This window comes from Benincasa hispida, chromosome 7 (genome assembly GCF_009727055.1).
Source record: "Benincasa hispida cultivar B227 chromosome 7, ASM972705v1, whole genome shotgun sequence".
Taxonomy (NCBI): domain Eukaryota; kingdom Viridiplantae; phylum Streptophyta; class Magnoliopsida; order Cucurbitales; family Cucurbitaceae; genus Benincasa; species Benincasa hispida.
Window position 1 is genome coordinate 43,672,325 of NC_052355.1, and position 20,638 is coordinate 43,692,962.

General features: G+C 33.3%; 2 protein-coding genes across 4 annotated transcripts in view; one reads left to right on the forward strand and one right to left on the reverse strand.

Moving 5' to 3' along the window:
- The window catches only part of LOC120081789 (alpha-1,4 glucan phosphorylase L-2 isozyme, chloroplastic/amyloplastic-like), a 29,379-nt gene extending 13,390 nt beyond the window's left edge, over nt 1-15,989 (reverse strand). The window contains exons 1-15 of one of the 3 annotated variants that reach the window (XM_039036953.1): nt 15,644-15,989; nt 15,287-15,522; nt 15,072-15,173; nt 14,410-14,586; nt 14,019-14,294; nt 13,461-13,732; nt 12,988-13,105; nt 12,470-12,862; nt 12,138-12,290; nt 11,786-11,914; nt 11,298-11,534; nt 11,110-11,186; nt 10,691-10,877; nt 10,074-10,274; nt 9,882-10,001 (exon numbers count right to left, since the gene is read on the reverse strand). In XM_039036953.1, the coding sequence (XP_038892881.1) occupies nt 9,885-10,001; nt 10,074-10,274; nt 10,691-10,877; nt 11,110-11,186; nt 11,298-11,534; nt 11,786-11,914; nt 12,138-12,290; nt 12,470-12,862; nt 12,988-13,105; nt 13,461-13,732; nt 14,019-14,294; nt 14,410-14,586; nt 15,072-15,173; nt 15,287-15,522; nt 15,644-15,869 (2,901 nt within the window). In that variant the 5' untranslated portion in view covers nt 15,870-15,989 and the 3' untranslated portion in view covers nt 9,882-9,884. Of the gene's footprint in view, nt 1-9,712; nt 10,002-10,073; nt 10,275-10,690; nt 10,878-11,109; nt 11,187-11,297; nt 11,535-11,785; nt 11,915-12,137; nt 12,291-12,469; nt 12,863-12,987; nt 13,106-13,460; nt 13,733-14,018; nt 14,295-14,409; nt 14,587-15,071; nt 15,174-15,286; nt 15,523-15,643 lie in introns of those variants that run through there. The other 2 variants (XM_039036954.1, XM_039036951.1) reach the window with 2 other exon arrangements.
- Nucleotides 6,911-9,512, forward strand: LOC120081790. The gene is made up of 2 exons (XM_039036955.1): nt 6,911-7,431; nt 7,540-9,512. Exon 2 carries the CDS (start codon nt 7,717-7,719, stop codon nt 9,088-9,090), a length of 1,374 nt encoding a protein of 457 aa, XP_038892883.1. The 5' UTR covers nt 6,911-7,431; nt 7,540-7,716; the 3' UTR covers nt 9,091-9,512.
- Nucleotides 15,990-20,638: the final 4,649 nt, after the last annotated feature.

Consider the following 20,638-nt stretch of genomic DNA (forward strand, 5'->3'; position numbering starts at 1 on the left):
ATGTTAAACGATCACTTAGGAAAAGGTAAACGATCGTTTAGTAAATAGTGCGCGGGTGTAATCATTAAGCGATTGCTCAGCACTATCGTATAGGTAAGCGATCGTTTAGGCACTATCTATAGGCATAGATTTCTAAGCGATGACACTCTTTAACACAATCTCCGCACTTCCCATGCTTAACACACTGTGAGCTATTTAAGCGTCTTAAAGTGATCTTTCAGCTTACTCATCCGCTATGAAAACAGAAGAGACGTCATCCTATTACCCATTTAATCGTCTAATTAATAGACAATGAATATGATCACATCATATTCATAACTTATGAATTAATATCATATATTAATCATAGTATTTTTCTTCTACTAAATATAAATCATATTTATATCCAATTCATCCCAAATTAATGTATCTCATACATAAAGTTACTTATATCATATATAATTACCTAGTTCAATTATATCATATATAATCGAACTCCCTCTTGTCAATTTGAACATTTTAAACTGATCCAAAAACTAACTCTCAACTTGTATCCAAGTTACCAAGGGGACCTTATGGACCTATGGCTCGAAGCTCCAACAGTACGTGCATAGCTGACTAAACTCTTTAGTCACGACATCCACCATCCATTAACTGCCAGGCATTCCACTAAAGGCCGACAATTGAACTCTTCTTACCATAGATATATTTCTATGTCCATTGGATATAACCAATCATCAGTACGATGACCCTTCATAGATGCTCGTAATTACAACAGACCAATTAACCGTTTTGCCCATGTAGTTACATCTTACTCCTTAAGTACCATTGATCCCTCTAAAGAACAATACAACATAGTCTTACTATGTGTGAACACCTCTCGGTCCATGAGAAGGTGTGTGGTGCCACATGCTTCAAGCCCCAGGATCAGCCCTTAAGAGAGCAATCTATCTACTTACCCTTGCTTCGAGAAGGAGTGAACTCCATCTTGTGAAGCTGATTTCCCAACTCCCAAATCAGACGAATCCCCAAAGTGGTAGGTTTGAGTCGATGCTATGGTCACTCATACCCATGCAAATCAAAGGACCGCTCTCAATGGCAGGAGTCCCCAACTCACTCAGAATTGAGGTCATGTTATCTATGGTCATCCTAGTGAAGTGAAGTCTCAGTCATGAACGGAGTTATATGATGAGACGTTAACACTTTGATGTTAGGTCTTATACAAACTCTTTGTATAGGACGCCCCCGCTCGCATGTCCCCTTCACGAATGATCAGGATCAGACCATCTGTGACAAGTCACAATACTTGTAACAATTCCACAAAGTGGGTCGCGCCTGTAGTGTTACCAGAATAAGGTTTCCCTCCTTTATCCATATACTACAAACCATTTTGGTTGTCACTTAAGACATGATCCATTTGTATATCACTACATACATGCTTAAGTTACATAAAGACAACCAGGGATATTAAGTTTATTGGTTTGTGGTAAAATAAAAAACATCTAAATGTGCAAAGTCAAGAAGTGAAGTAAATATCATATATATTATACATCACAAACGTTCTTACAAAGTTGTTTACAAATAGGACACGAGACTTTAGGGCACAAACCTCAGCAATACAGCCACCTGAGCAACAATTTGTATGACTCATCCCAGTCATCGAACACTTTAGCCAACGCCTTTTTTTTACCCTCCCACACCTCGTGGTAAGGAACATGATATCCAAATTTTGTTTTCATGTCGAACTATAGTTGTGCCATGCTGATGGGTGGTTTTTCTCTTACGCATCACAAAACTCTAGTGTAATCATCAAATAATCTTACTGCACATGACTTTGACTAAGTTCTAAGTAAAAACATGTATGTTGTTCAACATACTTAGTGATCTTAAATAAGCCATGCAATTTTTTTTTTATTGCAGGAAATCTCCATTTGCAACCTTCTTTTCACTTCTTACACTAGATTGCCCAAATTGTCGGTGTCGATTCCACGACCTCATATAGTGTGTGACATTTAATAGCAAAACACTTGACCGCATGTTGTAACATTTCTTTGTCTTGACAAATCATCTCCTTATACAATTGGGTCGTGTTTTTTAATGTTATCTATTACATTCATATCCAAATCATTGAATGTATCTGAAAGTAACTCATTTTCATGACCATCAAAGTCTAACTCCTCAAATTCATTGTTTGTTTCTGTTCTAAAATCTCTATATAGCCACCATATCTTCATAATTATAGACTGGTGCAACTGATTCAGGATCAGGGTCAATACATTAGTCAAATCTTCAAAACGACTAAAGGGTTGTACATTCAAGTTAATATCCAACCCTACCCTACTCACATTAACATATAAATGCACTAATTCGGGAGTGACATTGCAATTGAGAACATCAGGTTCATTGCTTGTTCATTAGGAATAGGGAATGACATAAACCTTACTAATCCTGATGGTATTAGATTAGGATACCTATATAGTATTTGTAACTGGTTTGCTCTCATATCTACACTAAGTTACATCCCTATCATTTCAATGAATTGTTAAAAAACAAGTCCATTGTTCATATTTATGCTAAAACCCCCACATGGTAGTTGGTCATAATCAACTCCATCCATCACATTACCATTTGTAAACAACATAAATCTCAAACATTTGTCCACTATCTTCTAAAAAGAAGACAAACAATACTACTAATTATCAAACTTAAAAACAAACAAAAACAAACAAAAAAATATTTTAAATACGAATTTCGTATTAGAAACAAACAAAAGTACTTAAATTTTTTGTACTAAAAAACTAATACTAAAAGAATCGAATATTATTAAAAGAAAAAACAAGAATACTAAAGTATTTGTATTAAAAAATTATGAACATAAAATGAAAAGAAAACTCAATTACAAATATATTGTACTAAAAAACAAACTCTAATACTAAACGTTTTGTAATAAAAAACTTTGAACATCAAACTTAAATACTAAAAAAAATTGAATATTATAAGAAATATATAAAAAAAAAATCACTCAAATTAATAATTTTGTTTTAAATAAGAAAAAAAAACAACTTTTTTAAATTATAAACATCAAACTTAAATAAAAAAAAAATCAAACAGTATAAAAAATATAAAAAAATCATTATTCAATTAGGAATTTTTTATTAAAAACAAACAAAAACACTAGACTTTTTAACTAAAAAAAAGAATATTATTAAAAAATACAAACAAACAATGATACTTCTTTTTTATTAAAAAACTATAAACAAAAAATGAAGAGAAAACTAAAATTAAAAAATATATATTGTACTAACAAAATTTAATGCCTAAAACTTAACACTAAACACTAAAACCCTAACACTAACAAAATAACTAATACTCAAATAACTAATATTGAACTTAAAAAAAATAACATTGATATTAATTTTTTTAAAAAGAAAAGCCTAATGTTAAAAATTCTGACATTAACAAAATATAATATTATTTAAAATGCAAAAGAAAACATTAACATGGTAAATCTAGTATAATATAAATACGAATTTTAAACTAAGGAGAAAAATACTACTAACATCAATATATAAATATTATTGAATTCAACGACTATTAAAAAAAATTAACATGGTAGATCTATAATATCAATATATAACTAATACTAAAAAACTATTAACATCAATATATAAGGAATTAAAAGGGTATATCTAGTATAATATAAATATAAAAAATATTAAAAACAAAAAACTAGTAATAAATAAAAAGTAAATTTACAAATTCAACGATGTTCCTACTTTTTAAAAATAGAATAATATGAGAATATGGATTTATAGCCTATTTTTTAATTAAAAAAATATGAATTTAGTTGAGTGAAAGTGTATCTCTTTTTGATTCTTTGTTTCCCAAACAACAATAAAAACTATAAAAAAAATATATAACAGTGTGAGAATTGAAACAAAAATTATAATTATTTTTAAAAAATAGAAATTTACTAGAATAAACGTACAAATCTCACAATTTGATAGACGAATGTGGGAAATATGAGGATTTAGTAATAATTTTGGGAAGAAGAAGAGGAGAAAATTTGTGGGAAGAGAGAATCTGTGAGTTTGTGAGAAGTAAAATCGGAAGAAAGTAATATGTGAATTTGTGAGAAGTAAAAATCGGAAGAGAGGAAGAGAGTATTTTGTGAGTGTGAGTAATCTGTTTAAGACGTAAAAATCGGAGGTTTAAAAAGACATAGGTCAAATGTTCAAAACTCAATCCACGGGTTTCAAAAGACGAATGTGACCAGACATGGCAATGACCGACATATGATTGGGGCAGTCAAATGGGTGCAGGTCGAGACTTCAAGTCTCGAGATGGATGGTAGGCGATGATGGCAGGATGGCAAAAGTTGAACACTTGACCTATATTGGTCAAGTTTTCAACGCTCGACCTAATTTATATTTTTGTTTTGTTTTTTTTTTTTTTTGATTTTTTGATTTTTTGATTTTTTTTATATTTTTGGTGAGGGTTATAAGTCTTTGACTCTCGACTTTTAAAAAGCCAACCTGTAAAATTACCACAAATCTCTAAATATTAGAAACAACCTTATTTTTTTTAGTTATTGACGGTCAATCATAAATGTTCATCTCCAAACGAACTCGTAAGCATCTACAAGTTCCTACAGTCGGAGGAAAATACTTTTTACTGGTCAAATGCTAACCACTTTAATTGAACAAAATGACAAAGTATCATATTCTAATTTATTATCCCTACTTTTAAATTTGAAAGAATGCTAGTTAAAATTTTAGGCTAAAACTCATTTCCGGTCTTTCAGTTGCAATTTATGCTATCAACTTTATATACTCTCAATTTTGTAACAATTTAATATTTAAATTTTAATATACAACAATTTAGTCCATTCATTTAAAATTTGAAACATTTAAAGTCCATGCACTTTAAAATTTGAAAAAGTTTATTCCTTACTATGAAATTATTTTTAAGATCAAATGAAATTTATTACATCAATAAACTAATTAAGAATCAAATATGTTATAAGCTATAAAATTTAAATGGTTGAATAATAAGATTTGATATTTAGTTTTGATGGAAATTTTACCACATGAATTAAATAGTTGCAATTTTAAAAATACAATAACAAGTTATTACATACTAAAGTACAAAAACTAGATTATCACAAAATTGAAAGTACATGAACTAAATTATTAAAAATCAAAGTTTAAGTATCAAAATTGATTTTTAACCCAAAAAAAAAAAAACAAAATTTAAGGTTAGATAGAAATGAACCCTTTTTTAAAAAAGTAAATAAATAAATAATTTTTTTTTGACTTTTACAATATAATACATGTTTGGGAGTGATTTTTAAATGGTTAAAATAAAGTTCTAAATTATTGTACAAACTTTTATACTCACTTAAAAATAATTTAATATTTTAAATATAATATAATATATATATATATATATATTATTTTAAATAATTAAAAATATATTACATAATAATTTTAAAATAAAAAATAATTTTAACGAATTTTACAATCACTTCTCAACATACACATGAGAAAGTAACATTACTACAAAAATAAATGTTAAAAAAGTAGTACTAAAGGAATATTATAAAAGTAATTACAAATATAGAAGGAAAAATGTCAGAGTCAACATTGTGTTATCCCCAAAATAAAAATTATAAGATTACTATTACCCCAATCAATCATATTTAGATAAAAGATAATATTCTTTGACAAAGGATAAAATGCTCTTTTTTTTTTTATTTTATTTGAATTTGAAACGAACAAAATACTATTATCTTAAGACGTATAATAATAATTAAAAGAAAGTATAAATTTATTATTAAATTAGTTAATGATTAATATTTTGTTTCTAATTCCTCAGTAATGAGAAAAAAATTACAAATATATATGAGTTATTTTTAAATAAAAAAAATAAGCTAATTTTTTTTTTTTATAAATATAATAAAATATCTGCTATCTGTATAGTAGAAGTTTATCATAGTCTATCATCGATAGATAATTATATTTTGCTATATTTGAAAATATTTTAATTTTATTTTTTAAAATAATTATCCTATACATATATATAATGAAAATATAACCACCCTATTAATTATTATTATTATTGAGACAGAAATGACGGTATGTTGCGTACATTCAATATCTTAAATATTAACATTTTTGAAAATTTAAAATTTTATAAAGATTTCTTTTTGAAAGAAAATTCTATAAAGATTTGAAGTATTCTTCAAACATTGATCTTTTTTTTCTTTTTTTTCTTTTTTTTTTTCCTGAAATAAAAGCTAACAGCTTAAAATTTGAATAAATTAGAAACAAAATCATCGCTCAATGACTTATAAATTTTATTTTTCCTCTTCTAAATAAGTGAAAAACATAAAGATTTTGTTGTGATAAAAAATAAATTTCCAAACATAGTTACTTATCTATAAAAATTTTTTAACTAAAAAGAGACTAATATATGTTAAGAGTCAGATTAGGTTAAGAGTATCAAAGAATATTATTGTGATTTGTGGGTACGGTTGGAATGTGCATCAGAGAGAGCTTTCACTTTCCAAATACGAAACAAATGCATGTTAAGGCTATATTTTAATATGTAGTATGTGAGAAAAGAAAGGCTTTAATGTAGGAATCAAGATTGGGCTAAGATAAATTAGTCGAAAATTTTTCTTTAAATTTTAAAATTTTTGGACCATTTTATTTTCACTATAAAACCTATAAAATGTTTAGGGTTATTTTCAAATAAAGAAAAAAGAACCAATTTATATATAAATAGATATAGTAGAATGTCATTATCTATCCATAATAATAATAGAATTCTATAGTAATCTATTAGTAATACATAGTGACATTTTATTATATTTATAAATATTTTCAATAGTTTTAATAGATTTAGCGGAAGAAATTGAGTTTAGGTAGAATAATAATGATGGGATTAAAGCAATTACTCCTTGGGGGAAAAAATAAAAAGATTAAAGAAATTACTTTGTTTGTGTATCCATTGAACCCTGATAGCTGGAAACAAAACGGTTATAGAATCCGACTCTTTACTTCTCTCAAGTTACCAGCAAGACAAAGTCAAAGATATATTTTTATTTTTTTTTAATTTCTTTTTTGTTTGTTATTATCATTTAGGTTGCAGTCTGCAATATCAGGCAGTTGCAAAGTTGCAACTCATCACATCTGTTGATTCTTGACGACTCGCACAAATCCAGACCGTCCATTGGAACAGCGAAAGGTTTTCTTATGGTTACACGTGCATTTCATCTTTTGTTGCCTTTTTCGTTCTCTGCTTTCATGCATGGAATGGAATTCTTCTCCCAACTATATAACAAAATTTAGTGGAGAGAGAGGGAGAGAGAGAAAACGGAGAATGGACTGAGAAGAGAAGAGACAGGAAGAGCCATGGTGCAGTTCTGATTCCTACTCTTCATCACAAGTTTGTTCCCAGTTTTAATTTTTTTTTCCATTCTTCTTATTTTCAGCATTCTAAGAAGGATGCCAAATAGCTATGCAGAAATGAAAGTTAATTTTATTTTTTTCTCAGATCTTGCTCTTGATCAAGATTTTCACACCTCCAAGACAATATACAGAAATTTCTCGATGATCGTTTTCACACTAACCAAATCTGGAAACTTTTCTTTCAAAGATCAAAAGAATGCAGCATTCTATATGTTGAAGTAATCTTCTTGTGTTCTTAACTAATCGTGTGAATTAATATCCAATGGAGAATTCTAAAGAAAACAAGTTCGTTTGCAACTTTTGCCATAAGAGCTTCACGTGTGGGAAGTCTTTGGGAGGTCATATCAGAATTCACAAGAATGAGAAATCACCCCGAGTTGCAGAGAAGCAAAGGGAAAGAAGCAGTATCTTGAAGTTTCAAGTTCCAACAGAGAGGAGAAGAAGCAAGAGAGATTTAGAATCGGACGTTGCTAATGGGAATTCAGGCTATGGTTTGAGAGAGAATCCCAAAATAACACAGAGGTTTGCTGATTCGGGATACACTTCAAGGCAGGAGAAGTTTTGTAGAGAATGTGGACAAGGGTTTCAATCCTCAGAAGCTTTGAGTTGGCACTTGGCTTGTCACTCTGGAAACGAAAGGGAAAGCAAAAGGTTTGAATACAATCATGGGATCACTCATCAGAATCGGGAGCTTATAGAGAATCGATCGGACAATCCTGAGAAAGATCGAGAGGCGGCTATGTGTTTGGTGATGATGTCTAAAGCTCCAAGATTTTCAGGATTGGAAGGTCTGAATTCAGCTGCGGAATCCTCTGATAGTAAATCATCTTCTCGTCATTTTAGGGAAAGTGGCACATCCGGCTCTAACTCTAATGGGGGACTTGAAATGAAGGAAGTCACAGGTAGGATCAACAAGTTGGAAGTTTCTGAATTCGACGGTGAGAATTCCGACTCTGAAAATTTCAGGAAAGAAGTCTGCAAGAAGGTTAAATTGAAAGTGTCTGTTCATCGGGCTCTAATGGATGAAGAATATAAGAAACCAGATTTCAAATTTGGAGTCAGGGTGGGAAGAGCAAGTGCAGATATTCTAAAGAACTCGATGAAATCTAAGAAAAATGATGATCAAGAGCATGTATCTTCTTACAATTACGAACTAAGAAAGAGGTTGAAAAATGAATCATACAGTCCTGATCTCTGGGAGGGATCCAGCAAGAAGATCCCTAGCGAGATTTTCCGTTCTCATGATAGAGAAACCTATACAAGAATGAGCAATGGCTGCGAGTGGACGCATCAGTCAGGTGAAAACAGCGAAAATACCACTAACAATTCCATCTCCATACGGCCCATACCAGCTAGGGAGTTAATTGAGTCAAGCAATGGCAAAAACAAGGGTCACCAGAACACTTCTGGAAATGAAGAGAAGAAATTTGGGCCCAAAAAAAAACACAAGTGCCCAATTTGCTTCAAAGCCTTCAAATCAGGCCAGGCATTGGGGGGTCATAAGAGGTCCCACGTGGTTGGAAGTTTAGAGGATGCATCTACAGTGACAAGGCAAGAGTCCAATGGGACAACTGGTCTAATTGATCTTAATGTTCCTGCTCCTATGGAAGAAGAGGAAAGTGGGGGATGGGATTGATTGCATTAGTAGATTGGAGGCAACTAGAAAAAAAAGGCTAAGTTGCTTAGCTGATGAGTCTGACCAAGGATCTAGGGGCATATATCAACCAATCCAATAATTACAGGCAAGTCTGTGATAATTGCTTCTATCTTGTCCTGATAATGTGAGGTATCAAACTTGCAAATGGAGTCTGTAGGGCAAGTTTTTGGCATTTGTTTTTTGTCTTTCTCATTCTTTTAGGTTCCTAAACTTTTTACAGATTTTTTATTTTTTTGGACACAGACATGAATCCTCTTTTTCAAATGTATTTTCATGTCCAAATATTTGGGCTTTAATTAGCTTGAAGATGGAGGAGAGGTTACATAATTCTTAAATGTGATGTCAATTTTTTATATCCTTCTAATGTCCAATGCAGAGAACTCCTGACTAATTTCTCTATTTTTCCACTATCGTTTCTGTCATGAATCTAGGGTCGGATTGCAGTGATTCCGAGTTGAATTCACTCGAGAATTCAAGTGACTCCTAGTATTGATCCTGAATTAACCAAACCCAAACAAAGCTCTGAGAATGGTAAATTGATTTAACCAGCGAACTTTTATTCTTAACCCACTCTTAACATTTATCAATAGGCCTGTACCGGTGAGTTTAAGTTCTTCATTGACGAACTTCTTATGCAATCAAGGGCTTTAATTTTGAATGGACTAAGATATTCAAGTCCATCTCCTGTTTCTGACTTCCAATATAATTTGGCAATTACAATAGCAATGAGTTGGAGAGGGATTTTATTGGAAAAGGAAAAGAAACAAAACCTTTTAAGATGGCAATAGTGGAGAAATCTTCCATATGTCTCTTGCATACTCATGAATGGTTCTGTCACTGCTGAACTTATATGAACCAGATGTGTTTAAGATCGACATCTTGGTCCATCTCTGTACAATACAAGTAAAACGATTAGGAGATTAACAGCATGGTTCATGAAAGAGTATAGAATCTGGTGCTACCTTTTGATCTCGATAGGCCTCATCAACCCTGTCTTGGCACTCTATGTAACTAGGGAAGTCCTTGCCAACGAGGAAATAGTCTGCCCGACCATAACCTTCATTTCCTTCTAAAGATCCCACGAGTTCTTCATAGTTATTGGAACCGAAAACCCCACTTCTAATGAAAGCCTTCACTTCCTCAAACCGTGGATCAGGAACAAACTACGCATAAAATCAGAATCAGAGATTTGCAACCAAATTTAGTGGAAGAAATTTGGTGCTCTTTTCCAGTATTTTCCATTTCAAAACTATGAAAAATGGTTCGAGTTGGTTCTTGGCAGACAGTTTTTAACTCGCGACAGTAACGGAAAAAATCATAATACTTTTACTTGCCAACTGTTCTAGAAGATAAAACAGTCACATAAGCAAACTCGATCTTGGTTAAATTTATCAAGTTATATATTGTTGAAGTGTTAATAACCAAATAGTAATTCCGAAGACTAACTTCAATCATCTGTGAAATTTCAGGGATTATAATATCAATTTGAAATTCAGTTAGCAAAAAGTAAATACTTTTTTCGAACTCAAGGGATCGAAGTATTCTCTTCCACTTCTTCATTTTCAGTTTTTAGGCTTACCTTGCCTTGAGCTCTTTCTTTTCTTAGGCCAGCAATTTCATGCGCCCTTGCACCAAAGAGGAAAAAGTTGTCTTCTCCAACCTCTTCTCTTATCTCCACATTTGCCCCATCTAATGTTCCAATTAATATGCAGCCATTCATTGCAAACTTCATGTTGCTGGTACCGCTGGCCTCCATTCCAGCCGTACTTTCCGAAATCAATTATGTGAGATGCAAAAAAAAAAAAAAAAAAAAACAAAAAAAAACAAAAACAAAAACAAAAGAACAGTGCAGAAGTAAGTACCAAAGCCAGAAAAGTAATATTGAAGGCTGACCTTCCAAACCTTGATTTTGGAAACAAATTTTTATTAGTATAATGCTTGGCGAATGAGACCGAACTTGAAGGCCAGAAAGGTAATACAAACTTGTCAAGTTACTACCTGATATGCTGGGAAAGATCACTGCCAGGAATGAGTACTTCTGCTACACTCACGTTGTAATCTGGAACAAAGACTACCTAAAAAAAATTTGAAATCCCGAAGTGCCAAGTTAACGTTGATTTTTGTAGGTGCAAATACTTCCGAGGCTAGAGAATAATACTTCATAATGTTTGTCTGCCACAATATACCTTCAAAAGGTCTCCTATAACAGGATCGTTATTGACGGTAGCTCCAACATCAGTAATGAATTTCACAATCCTTTTGGCCTGGACATATGTAGCAAATGCTTTCCCCCCAAATATACAGACCCGAGGAACAAACTTGGCTTCTCTTTCCTCGCGAGTCATTTCTTTCATTTGTTTATAACGATAGACAATCCCCAGGATGTTCAACAACTGCCGCTTGTATTCATGGATGCGTTTTACCTGGATATACATATTCTGGTGTTAATCTTAGAAGAATATATGCAATGATAATCTTATGGGCAACTTAATCATCACTTTGGTCCAAAGACGGGCAATGATAATCTTATGGGCAACTTAGCAAATGATCGGCATCATTTTGGTTTTAATACGAATGGAAAATATAAAAATTTCAACCGTATGGCTCGCTACAGAAAGTAAAAATTGTTGAAGTCTTTGTCTACTAAGTAAACTATCTAAGGACAGAAAATAACCTGTACGTCAAACATTGCATCAGGGCTGACTAAATAGCCAGTTTTTTCTTTTAGAAAAGAGACAACTTTCAATTTGTTTATTCTTTTAGCTTCCTTCCACATGGACTGAAGATGCTCACTATCAGCGAACTGCACATACAATTGTCAATCATATTACTATCATACCTAATTGGGTCAAGCTACAAAATAATTTCCAGTTTATACGGTACTAGGAGTAAGGAAATGGATTCTCCGCCTAGAGTTAAACAGGATATTTATGAAGCTAGATGTAGCAAATAAAAGTTAAGTTTATATGTTAGATAAATCTTCATCGAAATAGAGACTTGAAAGTTCGTTTTGTAATCAGTTGTACCTGTCGGAGTGTTGCCAGTTTCTCAGTATCTGTCACCCAGTGCTCTGTTCCAGTCCACTTTGTGATGATTTTACTCAGGTCCGGATTGCAAAAACGGATCCATCTTCTCGGTGTCACTCCATTCGTTTTGTTTTGAAATTTCTCAGGCCACAACTGACAGTAGTTGATATATGCGAAGTGAGTAAAGTTTAAATGGAGGACAAGCTCAGTTTCATGTGCGTGATGGTATCGATTTTTTTAGTATGACAAAGGTTAAATTTTAATTGGGAATTATAACAATAGTCCAGAACAGTATGTTGCTCAGTGAAGGCTGTGCTATTAGTGGGATTTACCTCATAGAAGTCGCTAAAAACTTCGGTTCTAACAATTTCACTATGAATTTCAGCAACACCATTTACGGCGTATCCACCAACAACAGACAAATTAGCCATGCGAATCATCTTTGGATGCTTTGGATCAACTTTAAACGAAACATCTATTTTCTTTGCAATACTTTCGTTTTCGGTATCGTCTCCTTCGTTACCAGGTAACGGTTCCTCATCCAGAATTTCAGCTTCCTCACTGAGATCAACCGCAACTGCAACGGCAGACTCCGCTGAATTTACTAGCAGTTCCATTACCGAGTCTGGTAATTCAAAATTTTCTAGAACTCTCATTTGCTTCAGCTTTTGTTGCAACAGCTCAAGATCTTTTGTGCCGTACTTAGCAATGATGGAATGGATAAGCTGAAGTCATGAAGAAAAAATATATTTTGCTTCATTTACCGGAAGACAATTCGTCTAGGAGAATTTGATGCGACTACACTATTAACCATGTTTAAAATCAAAGGTCGACTCATTGATATGTTTACCTCCTCGTCAATCATTTCAATTATCTGGACGTGTCGAGGAAGTAATTCCTGCATGAGGGGGAAACTCCATTTTTCCAGCGCCTCCGGCAGAACTGTATGATTTGTGTAGGCTACAGTTCTGGGAAAGCAAAAGTAGGGAAGAAAAAAAAAACAAAGAAACATAGGATTAAGATAATCTAGATCAGTTGTTCGTATAAACTCTAATGATGGGGAGTTCTTTGCAATTATAAAAAAATGGGAATTGGCAAGTGCATAATGACACGAAAGAGTATAAAATGGCAAACTAAATTCAATGAAGAAAATGCATCAGAGTTTATTTTATAGGGATTTTTTTAGTTCAACAATTGTGAAGGTTGAATCATTAATCTTTGAAATTGTAATGTCTTATTTACTTATCCCCACAACTGATTTTATACTTGGTGCCCTGGGTAGCAGCAAAAATATTTATATGCCAGTAAACCACTAGAAAATACCTACGAGTGATGCCCCAAGCTTCTTTCCAGGTCAACCCTTTCACATCCATCAATATTCTTATCAGTTCAGGGATACAAAGTGTAGGATGCGTATCATTCATCTGCACAGCAACCTTTTCTGGAAAACTTTCCCAGTCCACAGCCTCCCCGGATCTTCTCTCAAAACGTGCGACAATATCTTGAAGGGAAGCAGAGCACAATGTGTATTGTTGTTTCAGTCTAAGAGTCTTTCCCTCCAGTGACTCGTCTCCGGGGTACAGTACATAACATATCTAGCATTGCAGGAACGTACAAATTTTTAACATTTAACCCCTTCGAGTCATCAACAAAAAAACTATGAATCCTAAGATTTGAATGTGGCTAGTAGTGAGGAAAATTCTAGTAGTCAGTGTACTATTTGTTTTTACATTCTAATGATATTGTTTTTGCCTTTAAGGACAACAAATATCCTATTAATAGCTGAATTTTGCATCGAGAAATTAGAAGCTACATAGGAACAGAGAAGATGATAAAAAAAGAAACAGAGCTTCAGCAGGACGATCATGGAATTTTCCGTACCTTTTCAGCCTTTTTTATGGCTGCATATGCATTGGCATGATCTCCAACATTGAAAGAACTCAAATTAAATTGTTCGGGAGCAACTTTTGTGGACCACAAACGGAGGTTTACGGTGGTTTTAGTTTTATAACCTGGTATTGGGACATCATAGGCAACAGCAGTGATATTTTCCCCTCCAACCCATTGCTTACTTCCATCTGCGCCTGAAATGACTTCACCATAGAATTTCACAGGATAGGAGATGTCGTGTCTTGCAATTTCCCAGGGATTTCCCATCTGTTGAAACAAAATTGATTAATCAACACAGGAATCATGAGACCACCAACAGTCAAGAACTCAAAATTTGCTTCCAGTTTCACCCAGATCGAAGATAGAATCAAAACTACTGTACCTCTAGCCAGTTTTCAGCCACTTCCTCCTGTCCATCTTTTGTAATGAGTTGTTTGAACAAACCGTACTTGTATCTGAGTCCGTATCCCCATGCTGGATAGTTTAGTGTTGCCAGGGAGTCCAGAAAGCAGGAAGCAAGCCGCCCTAATCCTCCATTTCCTAGTGCAGCATCCGATTCCTACGATCAAGTATCCATTGACACCGAACAAATGAATATCCGTAAATAAGTACAATTCAGAAAACTTTTCCATTTGAGGGAACTTGCTCCTTATAAACTCTGCTGCCTTTTTTAGAAAACATTAATCTTATTTTAATAAGTGATATTTAAAGGATATTGAGAGTAATACTTTCTCTAGGAAGCATTCTTCTATTAAGAACTCTACAGTGAGAAATAAATCTAAATATGTAACTGAATCAGACCAGTTTATCTCACATTTGAAGTATTTTCATTCAAGCAACGGTAATAGCCTAGGTCTCTCAAGTCTTTGTATCATTATTTTGATAATTTTGCATTCCATTAACAAACACGTTTACATTCACATTGTTAATGAACACCAGAAATTGGAAGAAAACTTTCTTCCCTCTCCTATTAATCCAGAAATTGAAAGTCGTTCACGAAGAAGGAAACAAAGAGAAAATGTAATTATCCGATATATCTCTCACCTGCCGTGCTACCTCCTCGAGATTACATCCTAACACTCTTAAAGCATCTGCATAAATTCCTGATAGTTCCAAATTTCCAATTGCATTTAGTAATGCTCTACCCTGCAATCAAACCCTAAAAATTATATACACTCATATCAATGACAACTAACAGGCTTATCGTTGATTCAAAACAAGTTGCAAACAATAATCAGTGATTCGATGACGATAAGAACCTGTAGAAACTCCATCGACAGATAGTAGGCTTGCTTCACATTCATCTTTTCATAGTACTCATACGTAGCATTCCAGTTGATGATAAGCATATCACGAACACTCTCAGCAGTCGCATAGTATGCCTTAGAAAGCCCAAAGCCCTCCGGAGAGAAAGAAGGCGTGAATTCCGAATGATACTTAATACTCGCAGCAATGGACGCCGAATCTGGAAGAAAACTATCGAAATTGTCTACAACTATAAAGAGACGGATTATCAATGATTTGAGATTTCAATTCCATTAACAAACACATTTACATTCACATCATTACAAAGACAATCGTCGGATTATATTTCAAGTCAGTTTCGCGCTATTTACCTTCTCCGTTCACCGGCTCCTTCAGTTCTTTCTGTCGATCGCTGGCTACGTTCCTAATGCACAGCTTCCTTCTTGTTGAACTCGAGACTGAAGTTCTGAAGAACAGAAGCCTCGTCCAATTGGTCCGGAAACTAGATTCTGGAGCGAAGGTGGAGAGGAATTTGAATTTTGAGGACTGTGGATTATTAGAATCAACACAGGACGATGATAATCGCAATGCTGCCATTGGTGATTTCTGTGAGGAAGATGAAGATTACTGGCAGAAAAATGAAAGTAGAAGCAAAGTGAGAATGAATGAAGAAAGGAAGTTATTCTGTTTCTTATCTTCAGTATATCTGAGTGCAGTGTTCTAATTTCTTGGTGGTTTCTATACGATGCACGTTGTAAGCGCGGGAGATAGAGGCCAAACGTCATGGTGGGACCCTCTATCTTTTTTCCACGTTTTGGTTGAATTTCTATTTTCCTTTCTTTTCTTTTTTCGTTCGTCTTATTTGCAAATCGTCGTCAAAATAAATATAAAATGTTTTCCCTTTTTTATTTAAATATCATTTTGACTTATTTATTTTGGAGAAACGATGGATACAACTAGTTTCATGCTCCTCTTTTTTTACATACTACAAATAAATGAAAAATACATAGGTGCGTTTTGGAATATATCTATCATTATACATCTCATTAAATTATCCTATCATATTGTAATTTATAGCAAATTATTCTTATTTATTTTATAAAATATTTAAATTATTTTTTTGATATGAGTGATGAAAGGGAGAAGAATACATCTTGAGAAGCATCCAAGTATTATCCAAAATAAAATTAGAAAAAATCAACTTCTTTAAAAAAAAATTCCCATTTACTATGGGTGCTACACGGCAAAACAAAATAACTGCAACCAAAGTTTTTTTCTTTTGAATTCTACTCTCTCTTGTTTGTTTAATTTCATAAAGTTCATCGATTTAATAAATTTTAAATTTAGTCATTTAAAGTTAATTTTTATTGAAGTTGGTTAAATAATAATAATAGTAATTTTTATGCTTAATGTTAATTGAGACTTTAATCTTAAAAAAAAATCAACAATAAATTTATTTCTAAACTAATTTTAAGATTTATTGAAAGCACGATAAGTAAACATTCAAACATTCAAATGTCGTTTAAATATTGTTCTTTTTTAGAACAATATTTAAAATATTGATGCAGAGAAAAATGTTGAGGTTTTAATTTTATGAGATTATTGATGGAAATATCAATATAATCTTGATGTCAATGGATATCTCTTAAAGAATTACAAAATTCAAAAAGTAAAATTTTAGGTTTGTCAAACAAGTTAAAATGCCTATTATTTATATTATATTTATATCAGTGATATTGTATTACTTATTTTTATGCTCCATGATTTTTTTAACAATATAATAGAAACGTCAATTTACTCCTTATATCGATGTCGATCACATGAAAAGATGTAAATATTGATGGAGATATCGACATGTTGACAAAATTTGATACCACGGATACAAGTGTTTTAATGTTCGAGTAATCTGTCATCGACAAATTTGGTGTGATTTGTTAATTGATATAGGAATAAGTTTCAAAATTAAGTAATATGGAAAAAGAGAATGAAAACTTTTTGAGAGTTTTGGAGAAAATTGAAGGCTAGTTTAGACGTAAAATCTTAGGAATAAAATAGTTCTTATATTGAAACAAAAGTCCATTTTAAGCAGCGGGCTAGGCAAATTGTTCATTGTTGTTTGGTGGCTTGGTGGTGATGAGATCCCAGAGCTTGTTTTATTGGGGGCATTTGGTGGTCCATCTTTTGTCCTCTTTGGAATGATATTTTTTGCCCAATAAAGTACAGCCGCTCCCTGAGTCACCGATCAATTAAGAAAAAAATCTTCCCCTTATCGCCATGATACAAAATTATTGAGGATTTTGAAACCAAGCCAACGTTCACAATCTCACCCAAATCAACCTAATTTATTCCATCAATCTCGATGTTATAGATTTAATTTTTTTATCCTATAAATTGTTAAGAAAAAATAAATTATATACATGATTATAACTCGATTAATAAAAAATTTGTACTATCGATTTTGAGGTTAGAGGTTTGATTCCACACCTCACATGTGGTCAAAATAAAACAAAATAATAGAGATTTTTTTTATTGATGATATATTTCTTAACTAATTGAATCATGCTTGGTTTGACAGGATTATTAAGTATAATACGTAATTACATTAGTGTATTATATGATAGATAACTTGAACATTATATAATTCAACTTATTGGAGTATTAACAACCTTTTTAAAATGACATAAGTCCAAATTTCAATTCATATATGAATTGTAATACTCCAAGTTTAATATTTATTGAAAGCATGGAGATGAAATTTTGACATTTAAAAGTATACCATATATAAAAGTGACTAAAAAACGTAATCTTCATATACCCTCTTTATCCTTCACTTTTTACTACCGTTGATATCAAAATATGGTTAGAGTAAAGAGTTTGACTTTTTCCATGAACTTACTCTTTTCACGAATCGCTACAACGTTCCTTTTATGGACGCAAAAACAAACCAGATCATTTTCACAGTTGAAGATCAAACTATTACAACACTCTTGCTATGGGTTCAAGAGTAACTATTTACAATAAATTTATAAATGAAGAACAAGATGGAAAATACTCTTTAAGTGTGGATACACAAATCTAGCACACAATCTTTGTAAGAACAAGAAACTTAAATGTTTCACAACCACTCAAAATAGTTTTGCAAGTGTATATTAATAAGTTTTTATCAAAAGTGTGTAAATAAAAATAATTTTTTTAAAAGACATTTTTTCTCAAATCAACCCAAATAGGCCTTAAATCTCTCCCATAAATGCTTTTGGCCTTCTTTTAAAAAAAAATTAAATAGATTGCCACGTGCCATGCTTTTAGGAGTCCACCATTCAGCCGACATGCTGCCACATGTCAACATGCAAATAGTTCGATTAAGCCATATCATCTGTCACGGTATTTTTCCGTTAAACTTGTTTTGTCCATAACTTTTTCGTTGGAGCTCCGATTTAGGCAATTCAAATTACATTAGGATCATTGTTCCAGGCTCTATGCAATGGACATTTTAAAATACTCAAATTATTAATAAATAAAAGCAGGTTTGTTATCTTCAAAATATTAATTAATTAAAATTAATTAATTGAGATTAAGGGTCAAATTGCCAATACCTATTAGGTATTTTGTTAGGCTCGACCTTGGCCAAGGTCCAAACTAACCTCTCCCCTAGGTCCCTTTTTGTCCTAGGGTCATACTACTTTGGACCAAAATCTTGTTATTTTCTTGGTCATATTGTGTTTTATGTCAATCATATCGTGCGGTTTAAAATCATCCATAACAACTATATACCATGTAGTCATCAAACTAGCATGATCATTAGCAAAAACCATTGAGTATACTTAAACTTCATGTGCATTGATTTGCCTACAAAATTTAAGAGTTTTATACTTAATTGTAAAGTTCACACTACGAGAATTTTGGGCTTTAATGTCGGTTGAAAAAAGTGAAATCGGATGTATAATGTCGGTTTTGTTTTTTTAAAAAAAGCGGATCTTTAATGTCGATTTTAAACTGACATTGTAGGGGTAGCTTTAATGTCGGTTTTAAACCGACATTAAAGACTCACTTAATTTTTCCCTCTTCACTCCCCCCTATTTTCTATTTTCCCCCCATTTTTTCATTTTTCCCTCTTCACTCTCCCCCTATTTTCTTTTTCCTCTCATTCTCACATTTCCCTCTTCAGATCTTTTTCTTTCTCACTTCTCTCTTCTCTCTTCTAAACCCTTGCCATTCGTCCGTCGATCGTAGGTGAAGAGTCTGTCATGGTGTAGATCTGGCTTCCATGCAGGTCTATTCGTCGTGCAACCCGCGCTGCCGCACCCAGTTGCCCGGATCTGCTGCTCGTTCTGTTGAAGCGTCACAGCCAACCGAGATCTGATCGTGGGTGAAGCTCGTTCTGTCGAAGCGCCACAGCCTGGTCTGTTGCTTCCTCTTTAGTTATTTTTCTATGTCTTATACTCTCAGTTTGATAATTAAGCACCCAAACTTGATACGCTAATCATGTGTCTCCAGATCTGAAGTTCATATTCCCACGTGGTATGTGCCGCCGTTCATCGTTCGATCTGAAGTCCAGATCTGAAGATCTGAAGTTCATCATTCGTCGTTCGTCCAGATCAGTATGCTCTTCTTCTCTGTCCTCTCTTAAACTCACAACATTTTTTGTTCTTATGTTACGCCTCTCAACTATTTGTGTAAATGTCTCAATGAAAGCCAGCTGCGATTTCACTCCAATATGTTTATCTGCTCCTAGATTTGGGCCTTTTTATGTGTCTATTGCCTTTGAAATTCGATTTGATTAATGGTTTTGTTGTATATGATACATTTGTTGAAGTATTGGCAAGAGGCGTTGCCAAGAGTTACTCCTGCGTTGGGTATGCGTGAGAAAGAGCAGTGAGAGCGAAATGTTGAGCGTAAGGCGCTGGGTAGACGATCGTGTAGGTGGGCACTGGATGATCGTATAGCAATGCAGGGAGCTAAACGATGAGGTAGATGATCGTATAGTAGATGCGCGGAGCTAAGCGATGCGCTAGACAATCGTGTAGATATGTGGGGCGCTGGGACGATCGTCGTGGTGGGCATTGGACCGATCGTATAGCAAATCTAAGCGATAGACTACACAATGGCGCTACGCGATGGACATGAGCGCTAGACGATGAGCAGATGTGCTACACGATAGAGGAATGCTAAGCGATAGGCGATGACGTTAAGCGATAGGCGAATGCGTTAGACGATAAGGCGTCAACGTTAAACGATGGAGGTAAACGATGGGCACGGTAACTAACGATAGCCTATGCGCAAGATCGTTTACTAAACGATTGAGCTACACGATGGGCCATTGGAGCTAAGCGATAGATGCAGGAACTAAACGATTGATTGGCTTGAGA

Coding starts and splice junctions, on each gene's coding strand:
- LOC120081790 (XM_039036955.1), top strand. CDS start 7,717: ATGGAGAATTCTAAAGAAAACAAGTTCGTTTGCAACTTTTGCCATAAG.